Consider the following 26,921-nt stretch of genomic DNA (forward strand, 5'->3'; position numbering starts at 1 on the left):
TAAACCTCTGATCTCAGTCCCATAGAAAATTCATGGGCAAAGCTAAAAGGTTTTTGGGACAAGCCGGAAGGACAGCCCGAATGTTTGAAATATATGTAAGCTTTGCATTTTAAGACAGTGAAAGACAAACAAACAAAAAGTTTATTATTCTTTTGTCTTTTTATAAAGTGTTTGCAAATATGTGTTTTCAGATGGGTGGTAAAAAAAAACAAACAACTTATGTCATTCATAAAGTAAAATAAATGAGCTACAGTGGAGCTGTCAGTTTGTCCTGGCATGTCACACATTGTTTCTGCTTCCCAGCACACAGACTGGTGTCTGCAGGCTATTTGTGGATATAAGGCATCTATAAAAGGAAATCTGTTGGACAACACAGGTTGACACTATTGCTCTTTCAGATTCATGATAGGAGCTGAACAGCTGGCACCTTGCTTTGATGGGAAGTGAAGCTTTGTTTCTGAACCCGAGGCTGTTGGAAAACCCTTTAAATGGAGAAGAACCAGAGCAGAACAGTTGAATAAGAATGTGGGAAAGGTAAGAAGGTTTTAAACTATATGATTTCATAGATGTTCATTTGAAAACATGTAAAGTAATCATCCTCTCGGGTGTTTTCTGTTGAATGGTCTCAGCTAACTTCTTTGGTTCTTTGTTGATCTTCGGAAACATAAGGTCTATAAAAGTATTTTAGCCTAAAGTCAAATAGAGCTGCAATGTGAAACAGGCTAATTGGGTTATTTTACGTTACGACACCGTTCGGTGCTGCCTTCTCACGTTACCCCCTACTAACCATTACCACCCTGCAGGCTTACACACATAAACAAATGGACAACATAGTGACGGACACTGTCACTTGATACTTAACTTGGCTTTCCGCCTGGACTGAAGTGGAAAATCACTTCAGATACATTTAGAAAGTCAGAGTTACTCTTATAAACCAATTTAATGTCAGAATTACATAATAAGCAAAGTAAAAATATTAGCACGGACCTAATATTTATACATTTCTATATTATATTTGTTTATTCTGTGCCACTTATTATTGGAAAACTGCAACTGAAAATCCCACTGACTGAAATATGTACAGTACTTATATTTTTTTACTTAGCTAATTCTTGCGTAAGGTGCGTATTATAATCTCAGTATATGTTTGTAGTCCATATTTAGCGCCCTGTGGGCTCAGTAGCAGCTGTTGGGTGTCTAAATTTACACCCACTTTCCCGTCTGACAGGAGGGGCTGTCTGTAATTAAACTCATTACTTTGCAACACGCCCAACAGTTCATACATACATCAACTATCTTGATAAACACACGCTAAGGTCATTGGAGCACCGCAGTCACAGGCCTGAGCTTTAATTAAGGTAATGATATAAGCATTCACGAATAAATGTGGATGTTAGCAGGAGGACAAAGCTAAACGTCTCAAAATCATTACAAAAAACATCATTAGACAAAAGAAAAACAGAAGGGAAATTTTTTAATTTTTTAATAGCCTTTCTTCCTTTAGTTTCATTAAGGTTCATTTGTCACTTTCTGGAAGGTCACAGTTAATGTGAGTGGCCGTAAAAACCCACACGCAGGGGTGCAGGCTCTCCAGGAAGTGATTGAGTGGCTCTTACGTTGGGCTAACATGCCAGCAGCAATAACTGGGCACACATACACACGCACACACACACAGTGACGACACGCAACAGATTGAACCAGGACCAGCTCTAGAATGTGACCTATGAGGACGGTATGATCTCGGCAGCCCTGACAGCGATTAGTTTACAGGAGGGCTTCACCGGCCAAGCAGGAAACACATGCTCAGTCTGTCACGGGGTAAACTTACTCCACTGAGATGATGAGCAAACAAAGGGTTTGCAATGACATAACAGTATAAAAGGGGATTGTAAAACAGCATGCAACCATTTTAACTAAAAAAGATAAACTGTATGTCACTGAAGGTCTCACTGCTCTCGCTGCCATTACTAAACTCATATATAAATACATTAATTGTTTAAAATGTATTCATTCACAGGATACTTTATAATGTATACTCTCACATTTAGTCATGTAGATGTGATGAAAACAAGAAGCTGAAGTTCATGCTGAGCATCAGAACGGAGGATGGGGGGGTTGGAGGGGTAAATGTGGATGGTTGTTGGTGCCAGACGTGCCGGTCTGAAACTGCTGACCTGCAGTGATTTTAACGAGGAAGCATATTTTAGAATTACAGGAAAAGGTCTAAGAAGCAGATGTGTCCAGTGAGCATCTGAAAATACTTTGATGGTGTCAAAGGGCAAATGGCCAGAGTGTTTAAAAATTCTAGAAACCAATAACATCTCATTACTCTAAAAGCACAGCCAACGTTGAAGCAGTTGGGATGCCGCTCCTGTGGGAAAAAAGGGATGTTGAGGCTAAATTTAAAAGTAACAGAGTGGAAAAACTGTGATTGGTCTGATTGGTCTTCAATGATCATAGAGTAAGAATTTCATAAAACATGGATATGTATGTATGGACACCTAATCAAATGACAATAGCTATGAATGCACCTCTTCTGATGAGATTAATTTATGAGTCACACAATCGCTTTTTCTTACAGTTGAATATGAGTAGGTTAACAAAAAAGTTATTTTAATTCATTAGTTAAAATATTTTAAATCTGAAAAGTTTCCAAGATGTGTGTAAATAAAATATATATATATCTTTTTTCTGCCTAAACCATTGAGTACAAAAGCAATGGGCAAACCTAGGCAGGCAGCTTTCCCCCCACCTTAAGAAATCCGTTTGATCATCTGGAGTCATTTTCTTCAACATTTTCTTTCCTCACATTGGTTCTTGATTATTAAAGTAATTAAGATCTAGCACTGTTTTGTTTCAAATAAAGGCTGTGGGGTTGTTTCAATTGAATGCCTATTTGTTATTTTTAAACTTGGGCTGGATGAGAGCATGAACTGATGTGACAGCAGCTAAATGGTTCCCAAGAATCTGGGCATGTCAAAGCTTTGAACTACACTGTTTAATTAACTCGCCTCCCTCTGAGTGCGTGCGTGTGTGTGTGTGTGTATCTGAGTAATGATACATCATATGGTGAGGAATATCACCCTATAAAGGAGAGACGTAACCGAGAGAACAACTTTCAAACTCAACGGGTTCTGCCACTTTTTGTACCAGCAGTTTTCATTGTATTTCACTTAGCATGAACTGCATTGCTCGTATGTATTTCAGTAACATTAGAAGGAGGGCCTTTCCAAGTATGCGTTACATTCAAATATATTTATTTTTTTCTCTCCAATAACATTTGCAGGTTGCAGTAAGGATGCCTGCTAAGCCTGCAGCGTTTACCTTTGTGCCTGTGGTGCAGAAGCTACCAATTAAAAACATTCTTGCCAGTGACGAGAAGTTTTCTGTTCAGAAAGGAAAATCAGATGAGGTAAAGCCGCAGCAGTGACATGCTGGTACTTTGTGCAACTGATTTTACAACCTACGGTTCAGGGTTTAAAGACATAAACTTTTAATTAACAGACTAAGGCTATGTTCACCCAGTAGGTGTTGACGTTTAATTCCTGTTTTTACTGAAATCTGATTTATTTTATTTTAATTTTATTTTTGCTTGGTCATACTAAATTATGCAAACGCAACTCTGTATGAATGGCTTAGGACTTGAAAGTGAACTGCATGTGCAGAAGAAGAACGTAGACCTCACACTCCAATGCACATTTTACATATATAATAATGGATGCCAGCATCTATGGATAAATGTCAAAGTTACTCAGCAATGAAGCGTACAGTAATGTCACAAGATCAGAAGACAAAAAGAAAACATAACTAATAGCAGTGGCCTTTTGTGGAACTTCAATGGCAAATGTTTTTTGTAAATTTAATAATAATGCATGTCTCAAATCAATGACGTAAAAATCTGATAAAATTCAACATGACTGTTCAGACATCAGACAGTCTTAAAACAACTTGATATGTATCTGAATTAGTACCACATGTGGAATTTAGTCATCGTTTTAGCAGGGCGAGAAGGTTGGAATTGAGCTTTTCAAGGTTGGATATGGTTGGCATTTGCCTGCTTTGTGAAGAAAACCTTAGATTTTCATATTTTTAAGGTTTCATATGTGAAAACACTTGAAAGAACATATACACAACTTCCCTTAGACATTTTTTAAGTAACCATCATTTCTGACTTTGACTGAGGTTTATAAGATTATTTACAAAAATATGATCTAAGAAGATTTGTTAAAAAGCCACAGCCTATAGGATTTAAGTTGGCCTAAAAGTGTGTAAGTTATTTATGTCCCAGTTAGCTAACATCACTTTTGATCCCATTGTGAAGGAAATCAAATGTCCATCTTCAGATTATCTGATGACAGATTAAAAGCTACTTTAACATAATCCAAAACTTAAAGAAAGTTGTTCATTCTGGATTACAGTCCTCACCAATTCTTCATCAAACAGAAAGTTTGATGGCCAGATACTATTCAGTAAGATTTTTACGGCTTCATTATAAATCTCAGCAAAATGTTAAAGTAATCTCTAAGGTTCACAACACAAACAGTGCCATCATCTTCCAGGAACCTCATAAAAAACATTTCTAATCTGAAGGTTAAAACAAAGGTTGATGATCTGGTTTAGCGAGGTTGGTGTATGAACACGCCGACGTAACGGTGGTACAAGGATTTGCTTCCAAGGTGAAATATTTATTGGAATTTTGCTTTTCAATTTTTTTTTTTTTTAAATAAAAAATAGATTGTTTCTCTAAAATCGAACTTCTTCAAATTGAAACAAATAAATCCTCAAACTCAAACAGGTTAATAAAGGAGAAAATCTCTTTCAGCAACTGTCAATTGTGTGAAAAGATTTTCATCTGAAGTGATTTATCATGTCAGAGAACTGAAGATTAAATTTGTTCACCACAGGCGTATAATCAATCTCACTTTTAATGTACCTATGGTGCTTTTGTACCTCATCTTTGGGAACAAGCAGGCAAAAAACAATTCAGTTGTAGGAGCAGCTGGTGAGGTTTTGTTACATTTCTACAACATCCTTTCGATAGAAAAGTGATTGTAAAAATATAAACACATGCAATTCCCATAGGTATTCACTCATCCTCCAAATTTGGGAATTCCAGTCAGTTTTTTTTCTTTTTGTTTTAACAGCATCTAGGTATGTACAGACATTTGTGAAAGAATGGGTGACTGTCAGGAGTCCATTGAATTTCAGGATAGTGATGAGCCAGGATGCAACCTGTGCAATAAATCCAGTCATTAAAAAAAAAAGAAAAGAAATCTAAATACTCCACTAGATAATAAGACATTAGCAGCTTCTGGAAAAAAAACAAAAAACAAACAAACAAACAAACAAAAAAAAACAACTGAGCCATTTGGCAAGTACAGGTCAACAAGTCCCAGTAGCTATTTATCTTCATAAGGTCTTTGGATGAGCTCCTTTTTGATGGAACGGGTTTTCATGTGTGAGTGGCTGGATTTAAGCCTTTCTGACTTAAAAATGCACATTTAGAAGAAAAGTCCAAATGTTCCATAAGCACACTCCAAAACATTGAGGAAAACTTTCCTAAAAATGTGGGATCTGTTACAGCTGCAGTGAGAGAGTCGACGTCGTGTTGGGGATTCCTCTTAAAAACATTTGTGTGAAATTGAAATGAGGAAACAAGCTAACCGCATTTAGATTACATCCCTGTTGCATCATTTCCAATATAATGTGAGATTCTGGTTCAAACATTGCAGAAATTGCATCCTTATCTATGCAAAGTCAACATCAAATACTTTTCTAAAGCAACCATAGAAATCCAGTAAGATGCTCTTCTGCCATAAAAGTGAACATCAAAGTCTAAATATAGCATCCTTACACAATTTAACCAAATATTAAAAGAAATATCTTCTTTTCAGAGCTATTTTTTCTGAATCACACCATAACAAAATGTACAGGTACATGAAAGTGCACTGTGATATTAAAAGTAACCTTTCCAGGGAGCTGGTGTTGACCCCCTGTGGTGCAGCTTGCTGGAGGGCTTAAAGTGCTAAAAGATGTTTATCCAGCATCGCTGTCGTAACAGCACTACGGTGCTGGAAGCTTGACGTCAGCTTGCTGGCTGCCAGCATCTAGACTTCAAAGGTGACACCATTAATTTTTGAATTTCCTCCAAGGTTATTATCCCAAGGATTGGCAGGCCTTTGGGAAGTCACAGTGAGAAAGAGCTCCAACATGTAAAAACAGACGGTCTTTTTAAGAAAAAACTTTTGTCTTAATGATTTGTGCATCTAAATGAGCAGTTGGCATAACTCTCACATGTTTGGATCCTGGTTTTCACTTTAAAAGTGGCTTGCTGTCAAAGAAAAGTAATTTAAACTAAACTAAGCTAAACTGCGAAGTTTGTAGCATCAATATCTGCAGATAATACAAAAACTGAATAATAGGAAAGTGGTCGGGACGTCCACAAGCAATCTGAACCCACAGTGATAACTACAGAGAAAGCTCAGGATAACCCGAGCCCCTCTAATTATAAGTTTTATCAAAATGGTTTTCAGCTGAGTCCTAAAAGTAGACATGGTGCCTGTCTGTCTCAGATGGAGCTGGTTCTACAGGAGAGGAGTGTCATGGCTCTTCCTGCAGCCTTTTGGATCAGCTGAAGGCGTTTTGTAGATTTATCCAGTAATTGGGGTTGCCTTCTAAACAGAAAGGACTCACAGTAGTCCAGCCTTTAATTGACAAACACACGGAATATTTCCCTGCATTATCCTGTTATTTCGTGACAGGATAATCTTAATTTGGCAGGAACGAACAGATAAAATAAGGAAGTGGAAACCACAGTGTGAAATACTCAGATTGTTGTCTTTAGCAGGCAAAGTTTATGAGTTTACTGCGATTTCTGGTTAATCGTATTTAAGTCTTATATTAAATATATATTAACATGAATCCAACATGTAACAAACTTTAAAAAGGAGGCATAAAATAATGTATTTTAGTCAGAAATACACAAATTCCGAGAACAAAAATCTGTTCATCATGTTAAAAATTCTGCATCGTATGCAAAGTAACACTTTTTTTGGTAGTTTTAGGCCATCAGTGTTTCAATAAAACTTATTCTCAAAGTAAAAAAAAAATATGCAACAGAGTTATTTTGTATTATCTGTACTGAATGTAGGACTGAAACAATTAATTAGATTAATTGTTGATTGAAATAATTGTCAACTAATTCAGTAATCAACAATCATTCTCTAAAAATAGTAGATTCTAAAACAGGCAATTTAAACTTTTTGCTGTCCAATTTTTAACCAGTTAGTCAAAAAGACAAACAAACAAACAAAAAAAATCAACAGATAATCTCTACAACGAATTGACTTGCTGTAAAGTCTAAAGTACAAAAGATGCGGTTTGTATTTATTATGAGCACACATCACTACATCACGCAGAGGATGCATGGGATCTTTTTTGACAGGGATGATTTTTGTTCTTCTATCTGGGTCAGATTGGATCAGGGCATACTTTGTTTATATTTGTTTTCTTACACTTCAGCTTGGTAATTTGACTGACATTTATGAAGAATATCATATCAAAGAAGATCAGGAAGAATATCAGAACCTTGTAGAAAGAGGTGTTATACAAACTGAGATACAGAGTATGACTCTATCAACCCAAATATGGCTAAATTTAGAACTGAAGATACAGAAACGTCAACAAGAGTTACAATGTCAGTAAAAGTGTAAGATAAATGTAAGGGGAAGAACATCCATAAATAATTCGTTAAAAGTTTTCATGTGAAAGAAACACTGTACAGTTGTGGAAGTGTGGACTCCAACTCCTATGGAAAAGTTGAGAGTGAAGAAAGGCACATTTCTTCAAAGTAACTTTATACTGACCACAGATTCACGGAGGCATAACCCAGAAGAGTAAAGTTTGTGGTTCTGCCTTGATGTTTTTATTTGCCTGACCAGAGCATTAGAAGCTTCTGTGCATGGCCCTCAAGAGAGTGACGCCTCCATCTCAAAGAATCAAACACGATGCACGACACAGAGTTCACACCCAGGCACAATAAGTCACAGGCTGCTCTAGAAATAGCTGCCAAAAGTGATTATTTGAAGTCCTGAAAACCAGGGAGATAAGAAAAATGTCATCAAAAATCTTAAAGATATACGAGAAAGGTTACGTTTGGACATTTGGCTGCAAATCACTTTGTCTCTGTGATATTTTCTCACTGCCGAAAGTTAAAGCTGCTGAAGGTTTCTCAAACCTCCGGCTGCTGTTAAAAAAAAAAGTTTAGGAAGAGCACTCTCAAGTTTGGATCATCAATTTGCTTTCATGTCTCTGACAAGAGCTTTGTGACACAAGTGTATAAATTCTGTGTCCAATTACAGAGCCACTTTAAATTAGACAGTGTTCTCTTTGGTTCTTTGTGAATCCCAGATTGCCTTCAGCGTTTGAAACTACTTGAGGTGGAAGCACAAAGGAAGATATCTTTGAATTCACAGTATATATGTGAATTTAATAAAATTACTTTAATAAAATGTAATTATTAAAGTAAGCTTTAATAAAATTACTAGAGCTGAGACAAAGTAGACATGACATGGAGCATTCCCAGAGTAACAGACAAAAGAATGGAAGATTCCAGCAATAACTAATGAAAAACCGGAACCTTAAAGCAGCACTATGTAACTTTTATAGTCTTTACATATTTGTTGAACTGTCACCATGTTGTGACAGTATAACATGAGACAGATCATCTGTGAACAGATCAATCTCCTCCACCTACTCCCTGTTGAAGAAATGCCCCAAATCATTTTTCTTTTGCTAATAAATAGTCTTAAGGGTGATATATTCATATTTCTGTGCAAACTTTGACATTTTCACATACATTTGTTTTGTTCTTCAATTTGTTGCCTAAAACAATCTCAATCTTGCCTTCTTAGGGTTCTGCAGTTCTCATTGTCGAGAGACAGAATTGTAGGTATCAGAATATTTATGTTGCCATGTAGCATTTCAAAACTTTTCATGTTTTCAACTCATTACATACATTAAAAGCGTAAAACCATCAGCCATCAAATTGCATGAGAAATAATTAAACTAACTTAATTAACTTTTCTCTATTCAGGCTCCATCTTGCTTAACATGAAAAAATAAATAAAATAAATTGTCAGTGTTCCAGGAAGCTCTCATCTGGAAGCCTTTCATTTCTCTGACTGTTGGTTATTTAAAGAAAAGCAAGAGAGCCCCAAACAACATTTTAAATGAGTTCAGATGACTGACAGCTGCCAATCGACTGATGTGTATTTTTAGGACGATCATCACCATGAAGTTCTTGGCAATAATTTTGCACCCTAGAAGTTATTGCTCCTTTGAGCTCCCTAGATGTGGGCAAACAACCTTCCCAACAAAATAGATATCAACTTTTCTTAATTTAAGAATTACGTTTTCTGCAGATTTTTTTTTTTTTTTTTTTGCCTTTGCTTGGTTTTTGAATGTATTCATACAATTGTGAGAATATATTTTAATTTAAACTACAAAAGTAGACATACAGTAGAAGGAAAACATTACAATTTGACAAAATCTTATGTAGGCTGGACAATGATTATGTCATAACTGAGTTTTTATCTTTAATCATCAGATGTTTCATTAAAGACAGGTTCAGTTTAATACAAATATCAGCATTTGACCCTTTAAAGATATTCAAGAAATGGGTTAAATTTCAGACATTTTTAAAATGAAGCCCAAAACTGTCAATAGCGCTAGTAGATTTAGATCGAAAGCTGTTTTTATTAAATCAAGACGTCTCTTTGATGTCATTAAAACAGTCTTATTTTGAAGGGACCCGGAGGAAAGTTATTAAAATATGTCAATAGTCACATGCGCATGCTTATGTACTCTACGCATTTGGCTTTCACGAAGGCTTGAATCTTGTTTACTTGCTATTAAAACACCAAAGTGCAAATCCTATAAATCTGCTACACTAAACTGAAAGCCAGTGCATATCATTTTAAATACATTTTACTCTGCATAAAATAAACTTGAACTCAAACAAGTAATAATTACAGGAAAACAAATACGTCTCAAACAAATCAGCATCGTCTCCAGATGGAATGAGTTGCTACATTAATGCCAGCAGAGCATGTGAATTATCTGGAGCGTGTGTTGTGGTGAACCCATGCTCAGCCTTGAAGCTCAGCCAGGCTCTGTGAAGTTCACCTCAGCTCCTCTCAGGTTTCACATGCTCTCCTCCACATAAATGTTTTCGCTTTCTACCCGGTCAGAGCATAGCTGTGTCCCGGGAGAGGACAGCCAGAGAGACCATGTCAGAGGGAGACATTTACAAAGCGGAGATTGTCTTTATCAAGGACGTCTTAGAGGGAGGAGAGCGAAACACAGTGCAGCTGGATGCAAAACCACGAGTAAGACAGAAATAAAATATTCTGCATGACAGTTTTATTAAATTTACACATACAGAAGAAATACTGATATTGCCTGGCATGAATATGTAGTTTCTAATCCATTTAATTTGAACCTTTTTTGTTTAAAAACGTAGAAGGAAGATGATTAACGGATTAAAATGACCTTTCAGATGTACATGCTCTGTAACTGACAGATGTAGAAAATGTAACTCTGCATGTCCAATATTCAATTTAAACAAAATTAGAAATAAAATGTAAAAATTAACACAAATGTAATATGTTTTTATTTTCCAGTTCAGTTCTTCGCCAGATCATAAGAGCCTCTCTCGAGCCAAGGCGTCTCCTTCAGTCGGCGCCCCATCTGAAAATACACCCGACCATGAGGCCGTAGCGACTGTCTCTATGGAAACAGTTGTTGACAAATGCAGAGGCAGTCCCTGGCTGCAGCGCCACGGTATCTCTGGACATTCTGAACATAGCTTGGGCTACTTTGCAAACAGAGCGTCTGTGCCAGAAGACAGAGCGAGCCCCGCAAACTCTCCAGACCTCTTCCCCACCCCGTCTTCCTCCAGAGAGTCCATCCTGTCAGAGGGCTTGGATAAAGAGCGGGGTTGGTACACCATGCAGTCTTCCTCTGTGGCTTCTCCCGCTTCTTTTAGCAGAACTGTTTCTCAGTGCTCATCTATCCGCTCTGGAGTCTTCTCCCCTGCTGTGGTTCAGATCAGGAAGCACTCTCTCGCGCCCGGCTCTAGCCTGATTCACACTCCTCAGACTTGTTTCTCGTCCTGTGACAGCCTGTCCTCCTCCACGTGTCTGCAGACACCCACTTCCCGGCATCGCCCCCCTCTCACCCGGCTGTCCCTCCTCACTGCCATCCTCAGAAAAGGTCGTCTTCCTGTGCTGTCTGCCGCGCTGCAGAGGCCTTACACCCCCTGCTGGCCTGTTAACCCCGTGACTCTGTCTGTGTGCAATGCATGCTCAGCCGCCTGCAGCGTGGCTTCTATTCCTCTGGAGTTTTCATCTCAGTTTTCCTCGTCCACCTCCGTAGACAGTCAAAACCCCGTTTGCCGAGAGCCCAGCGGCGTTGTCAGTGCTCCTTTGACGAGTAAGCATCATGTAAAACGTCTTCAAACTCAGGTGATGAGCGGTGAACTTAGAAAAGCTCAGGTAAAGTCACCTCCACTGGCGAAGGCCAACAATCTCCCCCACACCACCCCACCCCTGTTTCCAGATTTGAAATTAATTTCTGTGACACAGCATGAACAACCAGCCACGGCGGCTACAACAAAGAGTTTTATTTCAAAGCGGCATGAGCAGAGGCTCACCGTGCTCCTCAAGGACCATATTAATAATAACTCCAGAAAACTCCTAGCGCCAACCTCTTCATCTATTAAGGAGCCAGAGACCTCCGCGCCGCGGAAATCGACTTGCCAACCAAACTCCTCTCTCTCAAGGCTCCGAATGCTCTCTCAGCAGCTCAGATCGCCGCCCGTCTCCCCTCCACATCTCCACCCTCCTCTGCCACACATCACACCTTTGAACACACGTTCCTCTCTCCCTCATTTACAACAAACAACAAAGGTTGGAGGACGTGAGTCAGAGGTGAGCGGCCATGTTTCCAGAGGACCCACACCTTCTCAGACTTTTCCAAAGCCCCGCAGCCTGTCTCCTTTTTGCTACACAACCATAGCTTTTCCCGGATGGTCGTCGCCCACAAGTACGCCCACACCTACACCCTCTCCTGCTCCACCAATCAGAGACCTCACCTCTTCTCCTTCCTTGTCCCTCTGCTCCACGCCGTCCCCCAGGCCAGGGAGTGCAATATCAGACTGCAGTGACAGGGAGGGTAAAAAAAGAAAGGTAGTGTCCTTGTCTATCACAAGCATGACTTTGATGCACTAATGGCGGTGTTTTCTTTTCCTGGCACACACTGTTCTCTCATGCTGTGTGATTAAAATGAGCTATTGTCTGCTGTTAGGATGTCAGGTTTTGTTCTCTGTATTTAGATGTCTGTCTGTGTTTTGTCACATGAGCCATTGCTGCTGCTACGGATTATCAATCTGCACAGGTTTCCACATCTGGAAAAGCCGTTTGGTGTCAAAACTTTGGATTTATGAACACCAATAATGCAGCATGTCTAGTAATGTCTGTTTTTGGGGGATGGATGAGATGCCTGATACATAGGGCCAAGCAATTGGACTTAATTTTTTATTTTTGTTGTTTTTTTTTTTTTACAATTTCTCACATTGCAGAAGATGAAAACCAACATATTTTGCTCTAATTTTCTTCTTTTTGTTAAATTAAAATCTGAAAAAGCCTGTATGCATAATTCATCTCCCCTGAACCAATAATTGTAGCTTTTCGCTGCAATTAACAAAAATAGTCCCAATTAGTCCAATTGATTAGGGTCTGGACTGTGACAGGGTCATTGTAACACACACTTACATTGTACCTCCAGCTGTATTTCAGTGTATCTCCTTCTTCCCTTCAACTTTTAACCGCTACACTGTTCATGACAAGGAAAAGCATCCCCATATCATAATACTTTATCTGGTTTGCCCGGATTAATGTGTTGTTAGTTTTCCTCCACACATGGGCCAAAAATGTTCATTTTGGTCTCACCTGACTAGAGCAACATCTTCCACTGGTTTCCTGTTATCATAAGTAGATTTATAAAGCTTTGAGGTGTATGAATATTTATTTTCTTAACAGGTTCTAATTTTTACTAATTTGGAAAATTTTTTGATGTAGTTTTGCATTAGGGGTGAGATACAAAGCTGAAATGCTCTATGAGGTGCATCTCCAGACATTTTACATGGATATTCTTTCATAAAATGACAGAAATCTGACTCATAATTAATTTGTATTCATTATCTGCTTTTTTTTCTCTCCCTCTCCCTAAACAGCATGCACACAAGATTAAGTCAAGCTACAAATCACTGGCTGCAATACCAACAAACACGATTCTCTTGGATCAGCAAGTGAGTTCATATATTTAACTCTAATCCCTCTAATTCACCCTGTTATCCCGTCTAACATCCAGAAGATGTTAGTAATCCCCAACAAATTTGCAAAGTGTTGGTAAGAATAATTTACATGCTAATATCTGCAAAAGGGCAAATAAAAGTTAAAATAAAATCTCCAAAGTTTTAGAGTAGACATGAGGAAAACAAAACAAAAAAAACAATGAAATGTTTCTTGAAGACATTCTGTAGCATGTTTATTTTTCTCTTTTTTTTTAATACTCCTTGTATGAGAAAATACATTTTTTGTAGTCAGTGAAAATCTTCCTGCAGCTAAGTGCTTCTTAGCTGCTTGAAGATTTTCCCAATACATCGATTTTAGACACTTTGCAAGATTTCTTGTAGAAAGCACAGATTTTCCTTTTCTTCTACTGCTTCCCAGTTGAAAATTGTCCTGCCTTTTTTACTTCACCAATACTTTTTTGGTAAATCATGTTTTCTATGTGATTATCTCAGAGAAGCAACACAAAGCAACAGTACGACTTTCCGGCGTTATAGAAACTTTGAATTGTATGCAGTTGCTTTCCTTGGCTTATTTCACCTTGCAAACTTTCCTCGAGCATTGTTTTTGAAAGAAACGAATTGCAAGAATCTATAGAAAACAAAATCTGTCCACTTTAGAAATCCCTGGTCTCTGTGTGCTGGTTCAGTGTGCTATGCATGGTTTGGGTAAAAAAAAACATAAAAAAAATAAAAAAATTGTATTTCTGTTTGCTTGCTCAGGTTTTGTTTTTCTACAATCTGCACTATTCTTCACAGACACTGATCTTTCAAGTTCTTATTTAATAATGGTCAATAAACTCTTGTCTGTTTTCCAGTAATGTGTAATACATGCTTGCTTTTGAATTTCAATTTAAAGTCCACTGAACTTATAAAGGTTTGGTGGTTCTTTGACTATTTAGAAAATTTAATAGATGCTTTATTCTTCATCTTCAAAGGTATGAACCTAAAATTCAGAGTGCAGCAACGAATGTAAACAATGCTGCAAAGGATCTCTAAAAATACATGATACAGTAGCATAATAAAAATAAAAATAAAAAACATGTTTTTAATTCCAGTGCTTACGAATAGTCTAACAAAAAAATTAAACATACTTGATTAAAAATCAGCTGTGCCACAGTTGTTGTTAGTTCTGCTTTTCAAACTTTGTACAACTCCATTTTGACAATAAGTGAGTGTTTCATCATTTTTATAATGTTATGCAACAAGATGTTTGACGTGGGCATGAAGAACTGTTAATAAGTGCTAAATGCAAATAAAGTTTGTATTATTTTTCAGAATTTTTAAATTATGTACAGAGAATAATTGATGGATGATGTATTTTGTATTCTTTGGTTGAAACTTGGCTCTTTTTTTCTTTCTTTGTTTTCATAGGCAATAGATGAAGAAGTGGAAAGAAAAATGAACGACTGTAACTCCATGGACAGAAGTCCTACAGACACCCATGCAGAGGTCAAAGGGCACAAAGCTTCTTATCGTATTCATGCGTCATACTTCATGCAAAAGTCTTAATAATTCTGTCCTGTCTGCAGATGTGCTCTCCTGCTGAGCTCCGTCAAAAGTCAGAGGACCTTTATGCAGTTATTGATGAGATACTGTCAAATTCCAATCCACCAGTGAGTTCTGTCATTGATTGCTGAAATTGAAACCAAATTATTCAACAGCAAATTGTGAAGCACAATATTGAAAGTGAATTAATGGGATAATTTATTCACCTTGTAATTGCAAAACATCCCAGTGCCAGAAATCCTCCAAGTCTTCCACTACCAAGGAGCATTTTCAGGTAATTTGTAACAGTGTGCTGTAGATTCTGGGTCATGATGCACGTTTGACTGTGAGTCAATTTGCTGGAGGCTATGTGAGAAAATTACCACAACTTTTGCTTTTATTTTACTTGAAAACCAGAAATAATTTACAAACAAAGCACAACTTGGAACATGTTGTGGGTGTTTGTATTAAATTTATGCCTCCTTCACAAAAAATTAACTAATGACATTCATCTCTAGAAAATTGATAGTTTAGCATGCAGTCTTTCAAAAACACAGATTGTTCTTTTTAAAACGATGGCAGGTAATTCACATAATGTAAAGCCTGAAGCAAAGATGCTAAGTGCATGAAAATATTAGGCACCCATTGCCTATACCTGGTTTTGTATATACATATTATTTTTATTTATTTATTTATTTTACAGTACTTGATAAGGTCTCCTTTGGCACAAATTTGTGCATTAATATGGAGACAGCTAGCTTGTGGCTATGATAATCAAGGTTGCTATAGTAGCTGCCTTCATCGCGTCTGCATTGTTGATGCCATCTGTCGTCTTTCTCTGAACAATATTTCAATGGTGTGCTTTGGGGTTCAGTACTAGGATATTCAATCAGAATTTTCTTTGTGTTTCTGAACAGCTGATCATGATTTTGGACTTAATAAAACAGAGTTAAACAGCAACAATTACCTGGTTCCTAAATAATCACTATCTGTGAAAACATAACTCTGAATCACCTTTGGACCACTGAGAAACAGTCCAATCCCCTCAACTCAAGAAATGCAACAGGCGTAGTTCATGTCCTCATTACATGAACTATGCATTCAGAGAATCTGCCCTCTAATCGGGGCTTGTTGACCCAGCTTTCTGAAACGGGGCCCTATTGGCTTATGAAGCACCGACTCCAGCCGGAGTCCATGTCTTGACAATCTTCCCAAATGTTTGAAAAGGTTTTGCATCAAAATCCTTTAACTTGTTATAGGCAAATTGTTTTTCTTTCCACTGTTTTTTTATTTAACATGCTTTGATGCAGCATGTTTACTAAATAGGATACAGAGAGTAGAGATCATCAGCTTTCACGTTCAGTCAGAGTTTGAATTAAAATGGGGAATTACCACAGATGGAAACACTTCCTGCAAAACTGCTCTGGACTTTTGTAAAATAGATATTCTCATTCATGCTGTGATATTAACTGTAAGAGCGATTAAAGGGAATTTTGACTCTATAAAGTTGGTATGTATGAGAAAAAAACACATAGATTTTTGATCAAAGGAGACAGACTCATGTAGTTTTCAGAAGAAACAAGATCAGCTCAAAGTGGTAAACAATATTTGTCAGTGTGCTCTGGATTGAAGGCAGATGGCTGTCCAGACTTAACTGGGTCAGAAATATTCAGACATAAATCATGGCTGATAAAAAATAAATCATTTAGGAATTTAAAAAAAACCCAATTAAATAAAAAAGTTCCCTTTTTTATTTAATTGATTACACTTTTGAAAATGAGTTTACTTACTGTTAGGTGGAACATGTCTCATTTTCACACTAGATTTTTTTTTTCACGCCTTACTTTTCATTTTCAGCACAAGCCTTCATTTTCAAAATCCTTGGGCCGTGAAACTAAATATGTGAGTAGTTGACTGATTTTCTTTTCATTTATTTCCAGCTGTTACTCCCAACAGAACCCCTGCAACATCTTGCTGCTGCTTGTGTTTTACTATTTATATTATGCAATATTGCTCTCCAATTAGTTTTGTCCCTGAATTTAGGACTATTAAGTTGGACTTTTGTCATCCATAGAATATATTTTGCAATAGAAAGCTTATTTATAACAACATGAAAAATATGGGCGTTATCTACACGAAAAAGAAGCTCTTTTCTAAAGGTAAGAGCTGGTAGTTAAAACCAAAATCTTTACCTTGACAAAATAAATTTAAAAGAACTGTTCAGAAAATGCAAAAAGGTTTCCAATTGAGTGAGGTGAGAATACCTCATTGGTATTCTCACCTCATTGGTATTTTGGCTGAGTATGAACACAGAAAGAAAGTAAGAAAATATTCATCTAGCTGATTTTGGCCCTCAAAAAGTCCCATAAATTCAATCTTTCTTTGTTAAATAAACTGTGGTTGTTATTTTTTGACATTTCAAATAAATGCATTTAAGTATATTTGGTCAATAAATGTGCATTTGTTCCCACAAAAACACTGTTTGGGAATTCATGAGTATTTCATTAAAGATATTTTAATAAAATATTTCATTAAAGATATTTTAATAAAAAAGATAACTGGAGTGTCTGCTGAAAGTTTCATTCAAAATCTGATTGACATTGTTATATTTCATATGTATTTAATCAGAACTGGCATACAGGAAAAATTATAGAAAATAGCTTTTGTGTTTTATGTAAATATCTCTTAAATACACAACGATAAAGTGCTATTAAGTTGTTTTTCTTGTTTGCACAATTATTGCATAGTTAGGAGGACGACATGTTTTTTTTTATACAGTACTTTGTATTCTATAAATGTACACACCAATGAAGTAAACAACTAGCTGTACACACGGTATATATTTTTTTATACTGCATGCAATCTTCTGTCATTCACTGCTTTCTTTTTATTCAGGCATCGTTATGCAGCCTGCATCCATCTGCCAATAAGCAGAGGAATCTAACAGATGTTGAAAAGGTACAAAATATTTTACCTTGTAAATGTTGGTATATTAAAACTCTGCCCGTAACAGATTGTTGTTGTTTTTGTTTAGACAAAACCTGGGATGGTTCGTCCAATGTCGGCTATTCCAAGACTTACAGAGGAGATCGAAGATCGGTTTAAATCAATTTCCTTGAGGAAGTATTTTCAACAAGCCATGCCTGATAAGAAAAAGGTGAGATTCATGATGAGTTTGATGGAAAAAAAAAAAAAAAATCTAATTTTGAGTAACAGAAAACACTTTTTTTTTATAACTATCCTATTTGGTGTCGTGTTTGAGAAATTTAGTACCAAATATCTGCATGCTGGGATACAGATATATAGTAGTATCGTTAAGGTTCACCAGACTCCTTCCTTACTTTAACTAATGAGCCTTCTCTTCTCTGAGCATCAATTAGATATGTAACATATCAAACATAAACTGCTGAGTTTAGTAGCTCTATCATAGTAGAGGGCAAAGATATGTACATCCAGTTTGTGACACTGGAACAGCAGAGCAAACTATAGGTTTAGACATCAGTAACAGAGAGGAGATTCTGTTCCTTTATATCAAAATAATGAGGTGTCTGACCCAGAGCAGGAGGACACAAATTCAGACTGCATATTTTACAATATCTGCCTATGAGTGGAGATGTGCAAGCTGTCCATAAAACAAAGACACTGCTCTACATGGAGCAGGGCTGGCCCTAGACATGTTGGTACCCTAGGTGAGATTTTATTTGGTGCCTGCCTCCCCCATCACCACCATCTGTCATTTTATCAATTATATATGGCTTTTGTTGTCATTTTTAAACTTTTTAAAAAATGTCGCCAGTTATAAATACGCGGAAAAACTTCAAAATACTGATCTGAACAGGTTTAGGTGCGACTGAACTGAATCAAATGGTCAATTTTCCAGAGTTCTGCTAATGACCTGATTATTTGGCTCAGGTGTGTCAAAGCAGAGCCAGTTCTAAAAGTTGCAGGACTCTGGTCCTCAATGACTGGAGCTGAAGATCTCAGGAATACACACGTTTTCTTAGTTTAATTTCAAATACTTGGCTTTCCTGACGGCTGAAGCAACCAACCGCCTGCTCCTTGTTAAGTAATCAACTCCCCAATCACTTCTTAAATGTGTCTCAGTTGGTTGCTATCAGCCTGTTTTGTTCATGTTTTCTTTTATGCTTTTTACATTTTCTCCTGGTTTTGATTTTCCAAATTTTTAGTAACAAATTATTGTTTTTTATGTGCCTGCCTGGTCTCTGCATATGGATACTCCATGTCGCTGTTTAAGATGTTGCAATATATCCAGACCACCAAGTTTGAAGGGTATGGAAAGTCAAAAGTGCTGCAATTCCACAAATTAATTTTTTTTTTTTAATTTTTATCTGAAAATGTGAAAACTACAACTTTCAGCGGGATTGAGCATAGTAAAGCCCAATGTCTTTGAATGATGTCCAGAAATTGCAGCAATTTGGTAATCAAGAGATCAGACAGGATGGTTAAGGAAAGAACTTTATATGAAGACATTAGAATACAAAAGCCCAATTTAGTTAGGGAGCTGCTAAAGGAAGATTAACTCTCAGTGAAATTGAGTTCTTTTGTTGTTGCTCCAGAACTTTTTCAAAAATTCACCTTAAACATGTCAAACGCGTTAGAATTAGCATTTTGACAATGAGCAGGTATCACCAAACAAGCTGAGTACACAACATTGTCAAGGTTGAGGACAGGCTGGGGATTTGTTTTAGAAGGATTATGAGTCACAGTAGTTGTAAGGAATACATTTTTGGTTTATTTATTATCATTGTCCAAGAGCAGTGTTTCAAAATCCTGGTCCTCATGGGCTCCTACCCTGCATGTTTAAGGTGGTTTTCTTTTTGACCTGAACTGAGTAAGTGGGCGATAAACAGGTCTCTGCAGCACTTGTTGGCTGGCAGGAGCTAATGCTATCATTTGAATCAGGTGTGCCAAAGCACAGTAGTTGTGTCTGAGGACCAGGATTGACAAAATCTGCCCAAGAAAGAGCAATGTCCTTATCTAGAATGTGTCCACTGTGACCAAACCACAGTTTATATACACAGTGTGCAGAACGTTCTCTATGTCCACCTTCAGCTGATAGATGTTTAGTCGGGGAATCAAAACAGATCTAAAATTGATCTGTTATGGTCAAAGCTTGGAAGGATGGTTTTTCCCTCCTGCTCTCTCTTCTTGTAATACACAAATTACAAGAAGATTGTGTTGCACTTTATCATTGTGTATTTAAGAGACATTTACATAAAACACAAAAGCTATTTTCTATCATTTTTCCTGTATGCCAGTTCTGATGCATGTGTTGCTTAGCCTGTATCATAATTATGGAGCGCAGTAACGTATCCACTGTTATTAGAACCTGGCGCAGGTAAATTCTGGGCACTCACAAAGCAAACACATTACAGAGTTGTTTTTATGTTCAGCAAAGACAGAAGTGAAACCTCTTCTTCCTAGGTAACTGAGAAATTTTACAACTCTGTGTATGTCAGTGCTTCAATTTTGAACACACACAGCATGTGAACACACATTGTGATTGATTATTTGTGTGTCCATTTACAAGATGCATGCGGATTATTTAATCTAATGCATTTTAATTTGATAAAGTGGAGCTATCAGCTACTATATCACCAGACTTTTTGCTCTAGAAACATCTTCCTTTCTACAACCAGGGGTGAGAAAAGTGTCATTTAATACAGAACAGATCAAACAATAGGATGCCTTGGAGAAGCTCAGCTTAATGTCAGTGGCAGGTGTGTGTCTAAAAGGAACGAATGAGTCTGAACGTACTCATCAACTAAATGGCTTGTTTCAAAAGGTTTTATTTCTGCTCACTCAAAAGGTTTAACGCAATTTGAAAATTTTATCAGAACATTCTTCTGTTATAGTTAGCATTCTCCCCAAGCAAATTCAATGTAGGTTTGGTTTTCATCTTTGAAATACTTGGGAAAAAATAGCCCTAAGTGTTTTGGACTAACTCATTAGTATGGAAAATGCTAGCATCACAGTGAGTGTTTTTCAGGCAGCTCAAGCTGTGCTGCTTCATACACGATTTTTTACACACTGCTGAATATATTTAGTATAACCCTTGGCTGGTCTATATCATCCTGCTGCCTCTGCCTTTCATCCACTGCTGATTGCTGGTTCTGCTGCGTTCTTTTAAAGCCCTCCATCCTGCCTAGCCAAACTGTCCAAACTCAGAGACCCTCTTCACACTTTGACATTCAGAAACATTTTTACGGGGTAGAGGTGCGCCCATCACTTCTTAACAACTTACCCTTGCTTTTGAATGCAGTCCAGCTACAGGAAGTTCTACGCTTTTTAAGTTTCTGACAAATGTTTTGATGACAACATTTTTGTTGGTTTATATTTTACAACTGGAAACAGCAGATCAGCATCTGTTAAATTTAAATAATACCTGAGCTACAACCCCAAATCTTAGAGTTGACATGAGGTGAAACAGGCATCATGGATGAAGAGCAAGATCAGCCCACGCCATACCTTATGCACACCTAGTCAGACAGTCAAAGCCACACTCAGAAGAAGACAGAATCTCTGGCAATAAAGGTGCTTTAACACAAAGATGGCACAGACAGACAGTGGCTCACATACTGTGAAGAAAACCATACACAAACCATGTGGTTTGGCGGTATGTCTGCCAAACCCACTGTAAGAAATCCCTTCTTGTGTGGAAAGCAGAACTGGAGTCATATACGGTCCATTCATCAACATCAGTGTAATTTAAATGGTGTATTGTAGTGAGTCATGATTCTATTAGTGTGATACCTGTGCCAGGCATTGACAGCTTTCCGTATATTGATAGTTGTGGGTCACTAAGTCAAAGTCCAGGGCTGTTTTGTTGCCCCACTCCATCCCTGCTTGCCAGACTGAACCACTACCTGAGATTTTTCTGCCCAATGCATCACCATGCACAACGACTCTTTAACGATACTGGCATGAAATGAGTTATGATAACATTTAATATCCCCTTGGGGGGGAGGGGGATATATTTGTGAATTGAATTGAAGTTGGAATCTGTCGTTCATAGTTTTGGATTGTCATATTTAATTTTATATGAATTATTTCAAAACCCTGAGGAAAAACCTCAACATTTATATGTTGTACTCTATAACCGACAAAAGCTGCACTTTTCTTTCTGCCACGACAACAGACATCAAAGCTGATGCAGATCTGGTCAGAGTTGATTTTCTGAATTTGTATTTTTATTGTTCAGTGTGTTGACAACAGGAGAGACTGCACAACTGAGCTCTGGTTGATTAGACTTATCGCTTTATTTGCACACAAAGCCAGGAAGATGCATCTAATTACAGACACTCACCGGGGATTGTGCATATGCATTCTAATGCCAGAGCTGAAGCGATGTACCTCTGCAGTTAAGTAGCTATCTGCTGAACAGTTTTCTAGCATATTGGCTGACAGGATTCCCAGAGCAACACACCAGGAGGGATTGTATCCACAGTTTACTAAAGAACTCAAGTCTCTTCAACTTAAGCACGTCCAGGACCCTGGAAGAGGAAGAAGGTTAACCATACAACGTGTTTAATTACACATCTCAGACAGCTATCTATGAAAGGTTGGGGAATTCCTTACCAGAGATCATTAACAGTTCATACATATTTCATAATATAATGATTAAAATGCTTCTTTAATTGTAATACACCTACACACACACCTACACGCACACACGCGCACACACACAATACAAAATAATAAGTATCAGAAACATGATTTTGTTATTTCTGATGTTGCACTGTAGACTGTGAGGTGAACATTTCCTCTCCAGTATATCAAGTCACTGACACTCCCCAGTATGGGGCAACATTGCCTGCACTGCAAATAAACTCATCAACCATAATACCACAGCATTAAAACACAATTTTGGCAATGTTGCACATTTTGCAGATGTTCGTCAGCTTATCCGCTGCCTACTCTTTCCTATTTTGGGCCCCGCTCTGTCAGTAACACTTACAATGTGTTTCAGTGATTGCTGCCAAAAGAAGGCAGCTGCATCACCGCTCTGTGTGGTATTCTATTGGCTCAAAATTTTGAGACTCTACGATGGGGAAAAACTGAAAGAGAAAACCTCATAAGCAAAAGAAGAAAAGGCTTGAAGGAGATGAAGAAACCTTTGTGCAGGCAGGTTTATGTGAAACCAAGCATTCCATTTTTTTCGCACATTTTGAGCTGGGAGATGACAGGTGGAAGGGAGAGAAGAGATGATAGATCTCCATAGATTAACTATAGACACAAATTCAAAATGCAATGAATTTTAAATCTAATTTAAAGCCAAACATTCCTTTTCCATTAGTTAGCTGGAATGAATCAAAGTCATAATTGATCAATTAAAAAAGGATGAGTGTCTCTATCAATACATTTACTGGAAAAGTGTAGCTGAATGTATTTTCTTTCTGGATGGACTTTAATTTCAATGTCAGGGATGGGGAAACTCAGTGACCTGGAATGCCTTGCACCCACAAACTGCAACATATTTATTTTGTATGAGACCAACAGTGCATAGCAGTAAAGTGGAAGCAAATGGAATATGCAAAAAGTTTAATTCTTGGTGCCTTTCCACCAGACAATGCTTAATGTAATTGTTCCTCATATTAGTACAGTTACATGTTAAGCACTTAAACAGGTGGCGTTGGATTATTTTTTTCCTTTCGTCCTCGCAGAAAAGCACAGCCTCGGTCAGATTTGTTCCAGTCTGGATTTCGACTGTGATGACTAAACATAGCAATAAATGTTTTGATGATTTAAAGTGTTTTATTGTTGCTCTAGCTGTAGGTTTAAGTTTATTTTACTGCTGAAGACTGAACCTCCACTTCAGTGTCAAATGTTTTCCAGCCTCCCACAGATTTACTTGTAGGCAGTGTGGCATGTTAGATGGCTGTGGAGCAGTTTGGCAAAGACCAGATAAGCAAACAGTTGCCCCATAATGGTGACCATGTATGACTATTTATAAAGAGAGAGGCTTATAAACTGTGGAACTGGTTAGAGAGGGCTAAAGAGTAATAAACGTGAAACAGCAAAGCAACTGGGATAGAGAGAACCACTCCGCTCCACCTCAGGCTAAAGAGAGCACAGGCAGGGGTGGTGATGAGGTTTGTGGTGAGGGAGGAAGAGCGGAGCTGTCAGCCAAATCGCCCAAGGCAGTGTGTCCATGGTGGGACATTTGGGGAGGGTGGGATGGGTGGTGAGAGGAAAAACTCTGAAGCTGATTGAAGGTCTTGGTGGAGGGGATGTCGCTGGGAAGGCATCCACAAGGTCTGTGATCTGCTTCCACATCTGCTGGCAGATCTAGCATGAGAAAAGAGGAATGATGAGAAATTCATATCGGCATTTCATCAAACAATCATCCACCACAGTGGAGCACCTTCAAACGGGGATAAAGCTGATCATGTCAAAGAATTAACTCTATCTATCACTATCAATTCACGTGATTTCTCAAGAAGCTAAACTCAGTGTGTCATTGTGGTCTTCATCTTATTTAGCTGTGGAACTTGAGTTCACCATTTGCAGTCAAGTGGGACTACGTTTCTCCAAGCTGACTAATTTTATAATTAGGTCCCACACGCAGTTTGGACTTCATTTCCGTGTGTTTCTCTATTATATTTGTTCCCAGAGTTGAGACAAATCTGGGTATGTAAAAATGTTGCTCACATCAGCCTTGAATGTCTTTCAGCAAGAGACACTTAGTGAACTAAAAGTAATAAGGCTGTGAAGAAGAGTGCAATTGCTTTTGACAGTCAATCAGTTTTAATAATCTTTTTTTTTATTTTATGCTTTGATGCTTTTAAGCTAAACAAATGTATGTTGCGGAGTGAATGACAACATCACTGCTATCTTGCCAGGTCCCTCTAAAAAATGAGATTGTAGGTCAGGTCTGGATAATAAATGTTATTATTATTATTATTATTATTATTATTATTATTAATAATAATCAATTGAATATAGAGCTTAAGAAACTGGGCAAAACCAACACCTGGCATGGAGTCAAGGAAGCCGTGAGGCTCTTATATTCTGGGCAATAGGAAACCTATCAAAATAATCCAAATACAAACCAAACAAAGGCACAAACCCAGACAAATATTCTTTTTTTATATTTGTCTAATCTATATAACCGTCAACTCTGAACAGCTTGCCTTTTCAAGAAAAACATTTCCACAGCATGATACTGCCACCACCATAGTTTGCCTTGGAGATGAAGGGAACTTGGTGGATAATGTTAATTACTGATTCACACTTTGTTTACTCCCTACTACATTTTGTTAAACTCTTTATGGAAGGAAAAAAAGGAAAAAAAAAAACATGCATCCTTTTTCTTTTGCTCCACAGATACAATTGCATGAAATACATAATTTAACCTCAAATTAGATGAACAGTGGCATTTACTAGAAATTTGGAAAGTCCCCAGTAGTATTTCTTCAACCATTTATTCGTTTTCCTGTATTTGTTTTCTAACCCATTGCCTCTCACATCAGATGCTCAGAGGGTGATTCAATTTTTCCTTCACAAGCTGGTGATTTTCTGGCCTATTCCCCAAACTTCTTGTCAGAAAGATTCAACTGGAGAGCAGTGGAAAATTGTGACTCCTCTTGTTGCCGTCATGCAGTTTTGTAAATTTGCATCCTTCCCTTCTCATGTTAAGCACACTTCACTTGAGTGAGTCTATAATAAAAGGAAATGGTGTTTCGTTCTGCCGAGGAAAGAAAGGTTGGAGGAGCTGAAAGTAAAAAAAAAAAAAAAGCTGACAATTCTGCTTACGCTGTAGAAACAACCATTCTCACTGATATTTCTGAAAACGTCCAACAAAGAGACTAAGGGCTGAGAATTATTATCCTTTTCCTATAAAGGACTGATGTGAACTTTTCAAGACCTTCAAACTTTCTTACACAGAACATAGCTTATATAAAACTGGTAGCCAAAAAAATCTGAGCATCTGCAAAATGAACAGGCTTTAAAAAATCATGAAAAAAACATCTAATTTGAGTTTGTAGTTATTAAAAAAAATACAAACTCATTACTTAATTAATGAAATGTAAATAAGTTATATATATATGTGTGTATATATAAACAAATAGCAAAATCAGCATCGCCCAGTTTCCTTTGTTCCCACAACTTTCATTTTATGTCAAAGAACTGATATCTGTGACACGTCAATGATTGATCATTGTATTAAGCTAACCTTTTTGTTCACTTCAAGCTAGGTTCAAGTGCACATAAATTGAAACCGCAACAGCTGTGACATTCATTAAGCATAAGCACCCAGAGGCTAAAAGTCTTTCTCAAAAGCACCCAGAGTTTATGGCACAATATGCAGATTTAGGCTGCAGTGAGAAGACAGTTGTGACAAGGTTGTGTTTTGGGTCACATAGAAAATAAACCAGTGGTGTAAATCAACAACCACTAAATGAATGGGAGTTTACTGTGGTTTAAATGTTGCAAGTCTGATCTATATTTAACTTTAAAAGAGCTTTTGAGGTGAACGTATTTTTATTATTTTTTTTAACTCTGTGAATGTTTACATATTTTCAGAAAAAAAACACAAGATGGTCCTTTTTTGAAATTCAGACAGCACACGACTGATGAAGCAGATTCAAAAAAGAAAATGCTAACAGGCATGCAGAATCAAGCCAGATTACGTTGAAGTCAAGGATGAGAGGTTTGAAGGAGTTATGGACAGCTGGACATGTAGCTTCACAGCAGAGATGACAAAGCATGGACCCAGGAAGAGGTGAGGTGGCTCCATCATGCAGGTAGAGGTGAATGCACAGGAGGTGAGAATAGCCGGTGGCTCCAGGGAGTTCATCATTATAGAATCAGAACAGAGGCTTTGGCAGAAGCAGCATAACTGTGAGACAACAAACCAATGAGATACAATCACTTAGCTGACAGAGAAATTACATGTTTCAGATTGTTTTGGGGGGCAGTGAAATTTGGGCTTCACTTCTCTTGAAACATTTGATGTAAAAATGATTGTTTTTCCATGAGAAACAACAGTCTTGTCTAC

General features: G+C 37.5%; 1 protein-coding gene across 4 annotated transcripts in view; it reads left to right on the plus strand.

Moving 5' to 3' along the window:
- Positions 1-371: 371 nt before the first annotated feature.
- The window catches only part of mlip (muscular LMNA-interacting protein), a 30,564-nt gene continuing 4,014 nt past the window's right edge, over positions 372-26,921 (plus strand). Inside the window, exons 1-12 of one of the 4 annotated variants that reach the window (XM_016668432.1) lie at positions 372-534; positions 3,287-3,412; positions 10,251-10,388; positions 10,683-12,248; positions 13,295-13,369; positions 14,786-14,863; positions 14,944-15,027; positions 15,150-15,194; positions 16,757-16,801; positions 17,795-17,857; positions 17,934-18,056; positions 22,122-22,925. In XM_016668432.1, coding sequence (XP_016523918.1) covers positions 3,299-3,412; positions 10,251-10,388; positions 10,683-12,248; positions 13,295-13,369; positions 14,786-14,863; positions 14,944-15,027; positions 15,150-15,194; positions 16,757-16,801; positions 17,795-17,857; positions 17,934-18,056; positions 22,122-22,289 — 2,499 coding nt within the window. In that variant the 5' untranslated portion in view covers positions 372-534; positions 3,287-3,298 and the 3' untranslated portion in view covers positions 22,290-22,925. Of the gene's footprint in view, positions 535-3,286; positions 3,413-10,250; positions 10,389-10,682; positions 12,249-13,294; positions 13,370-14,785; positions 14,864-14,943; positions 15,028-15,149; positions 15,195-16,756; positions 16,802-17,794; positions 17,858-17,933; positions 18,057-22,121; positions 22,926-26,921 lie in introns of those variants that run through there. The other 3 variants (XM_007546150.2, XM_016668431.1, XM_007546151.2) reach the window with 3 other exon arrangements.

The sequence above is a fragment of the Poecilia formosa genome, unplaced genomic scaffold, assembly GCF_000485575.1.
Source record: "Poecilia formosa unplaced genomic scaffold, Poecilia_formosa-5.1.2 Scaffold15, whole genome shotgun sequence".
Taxonomy (NCBI): Eukaryota; Metazoa; Chordata; class Actinopteri; order Cyprinodontiformes; family Poeciliidae; genus Poecilia; species Poecilia formosa.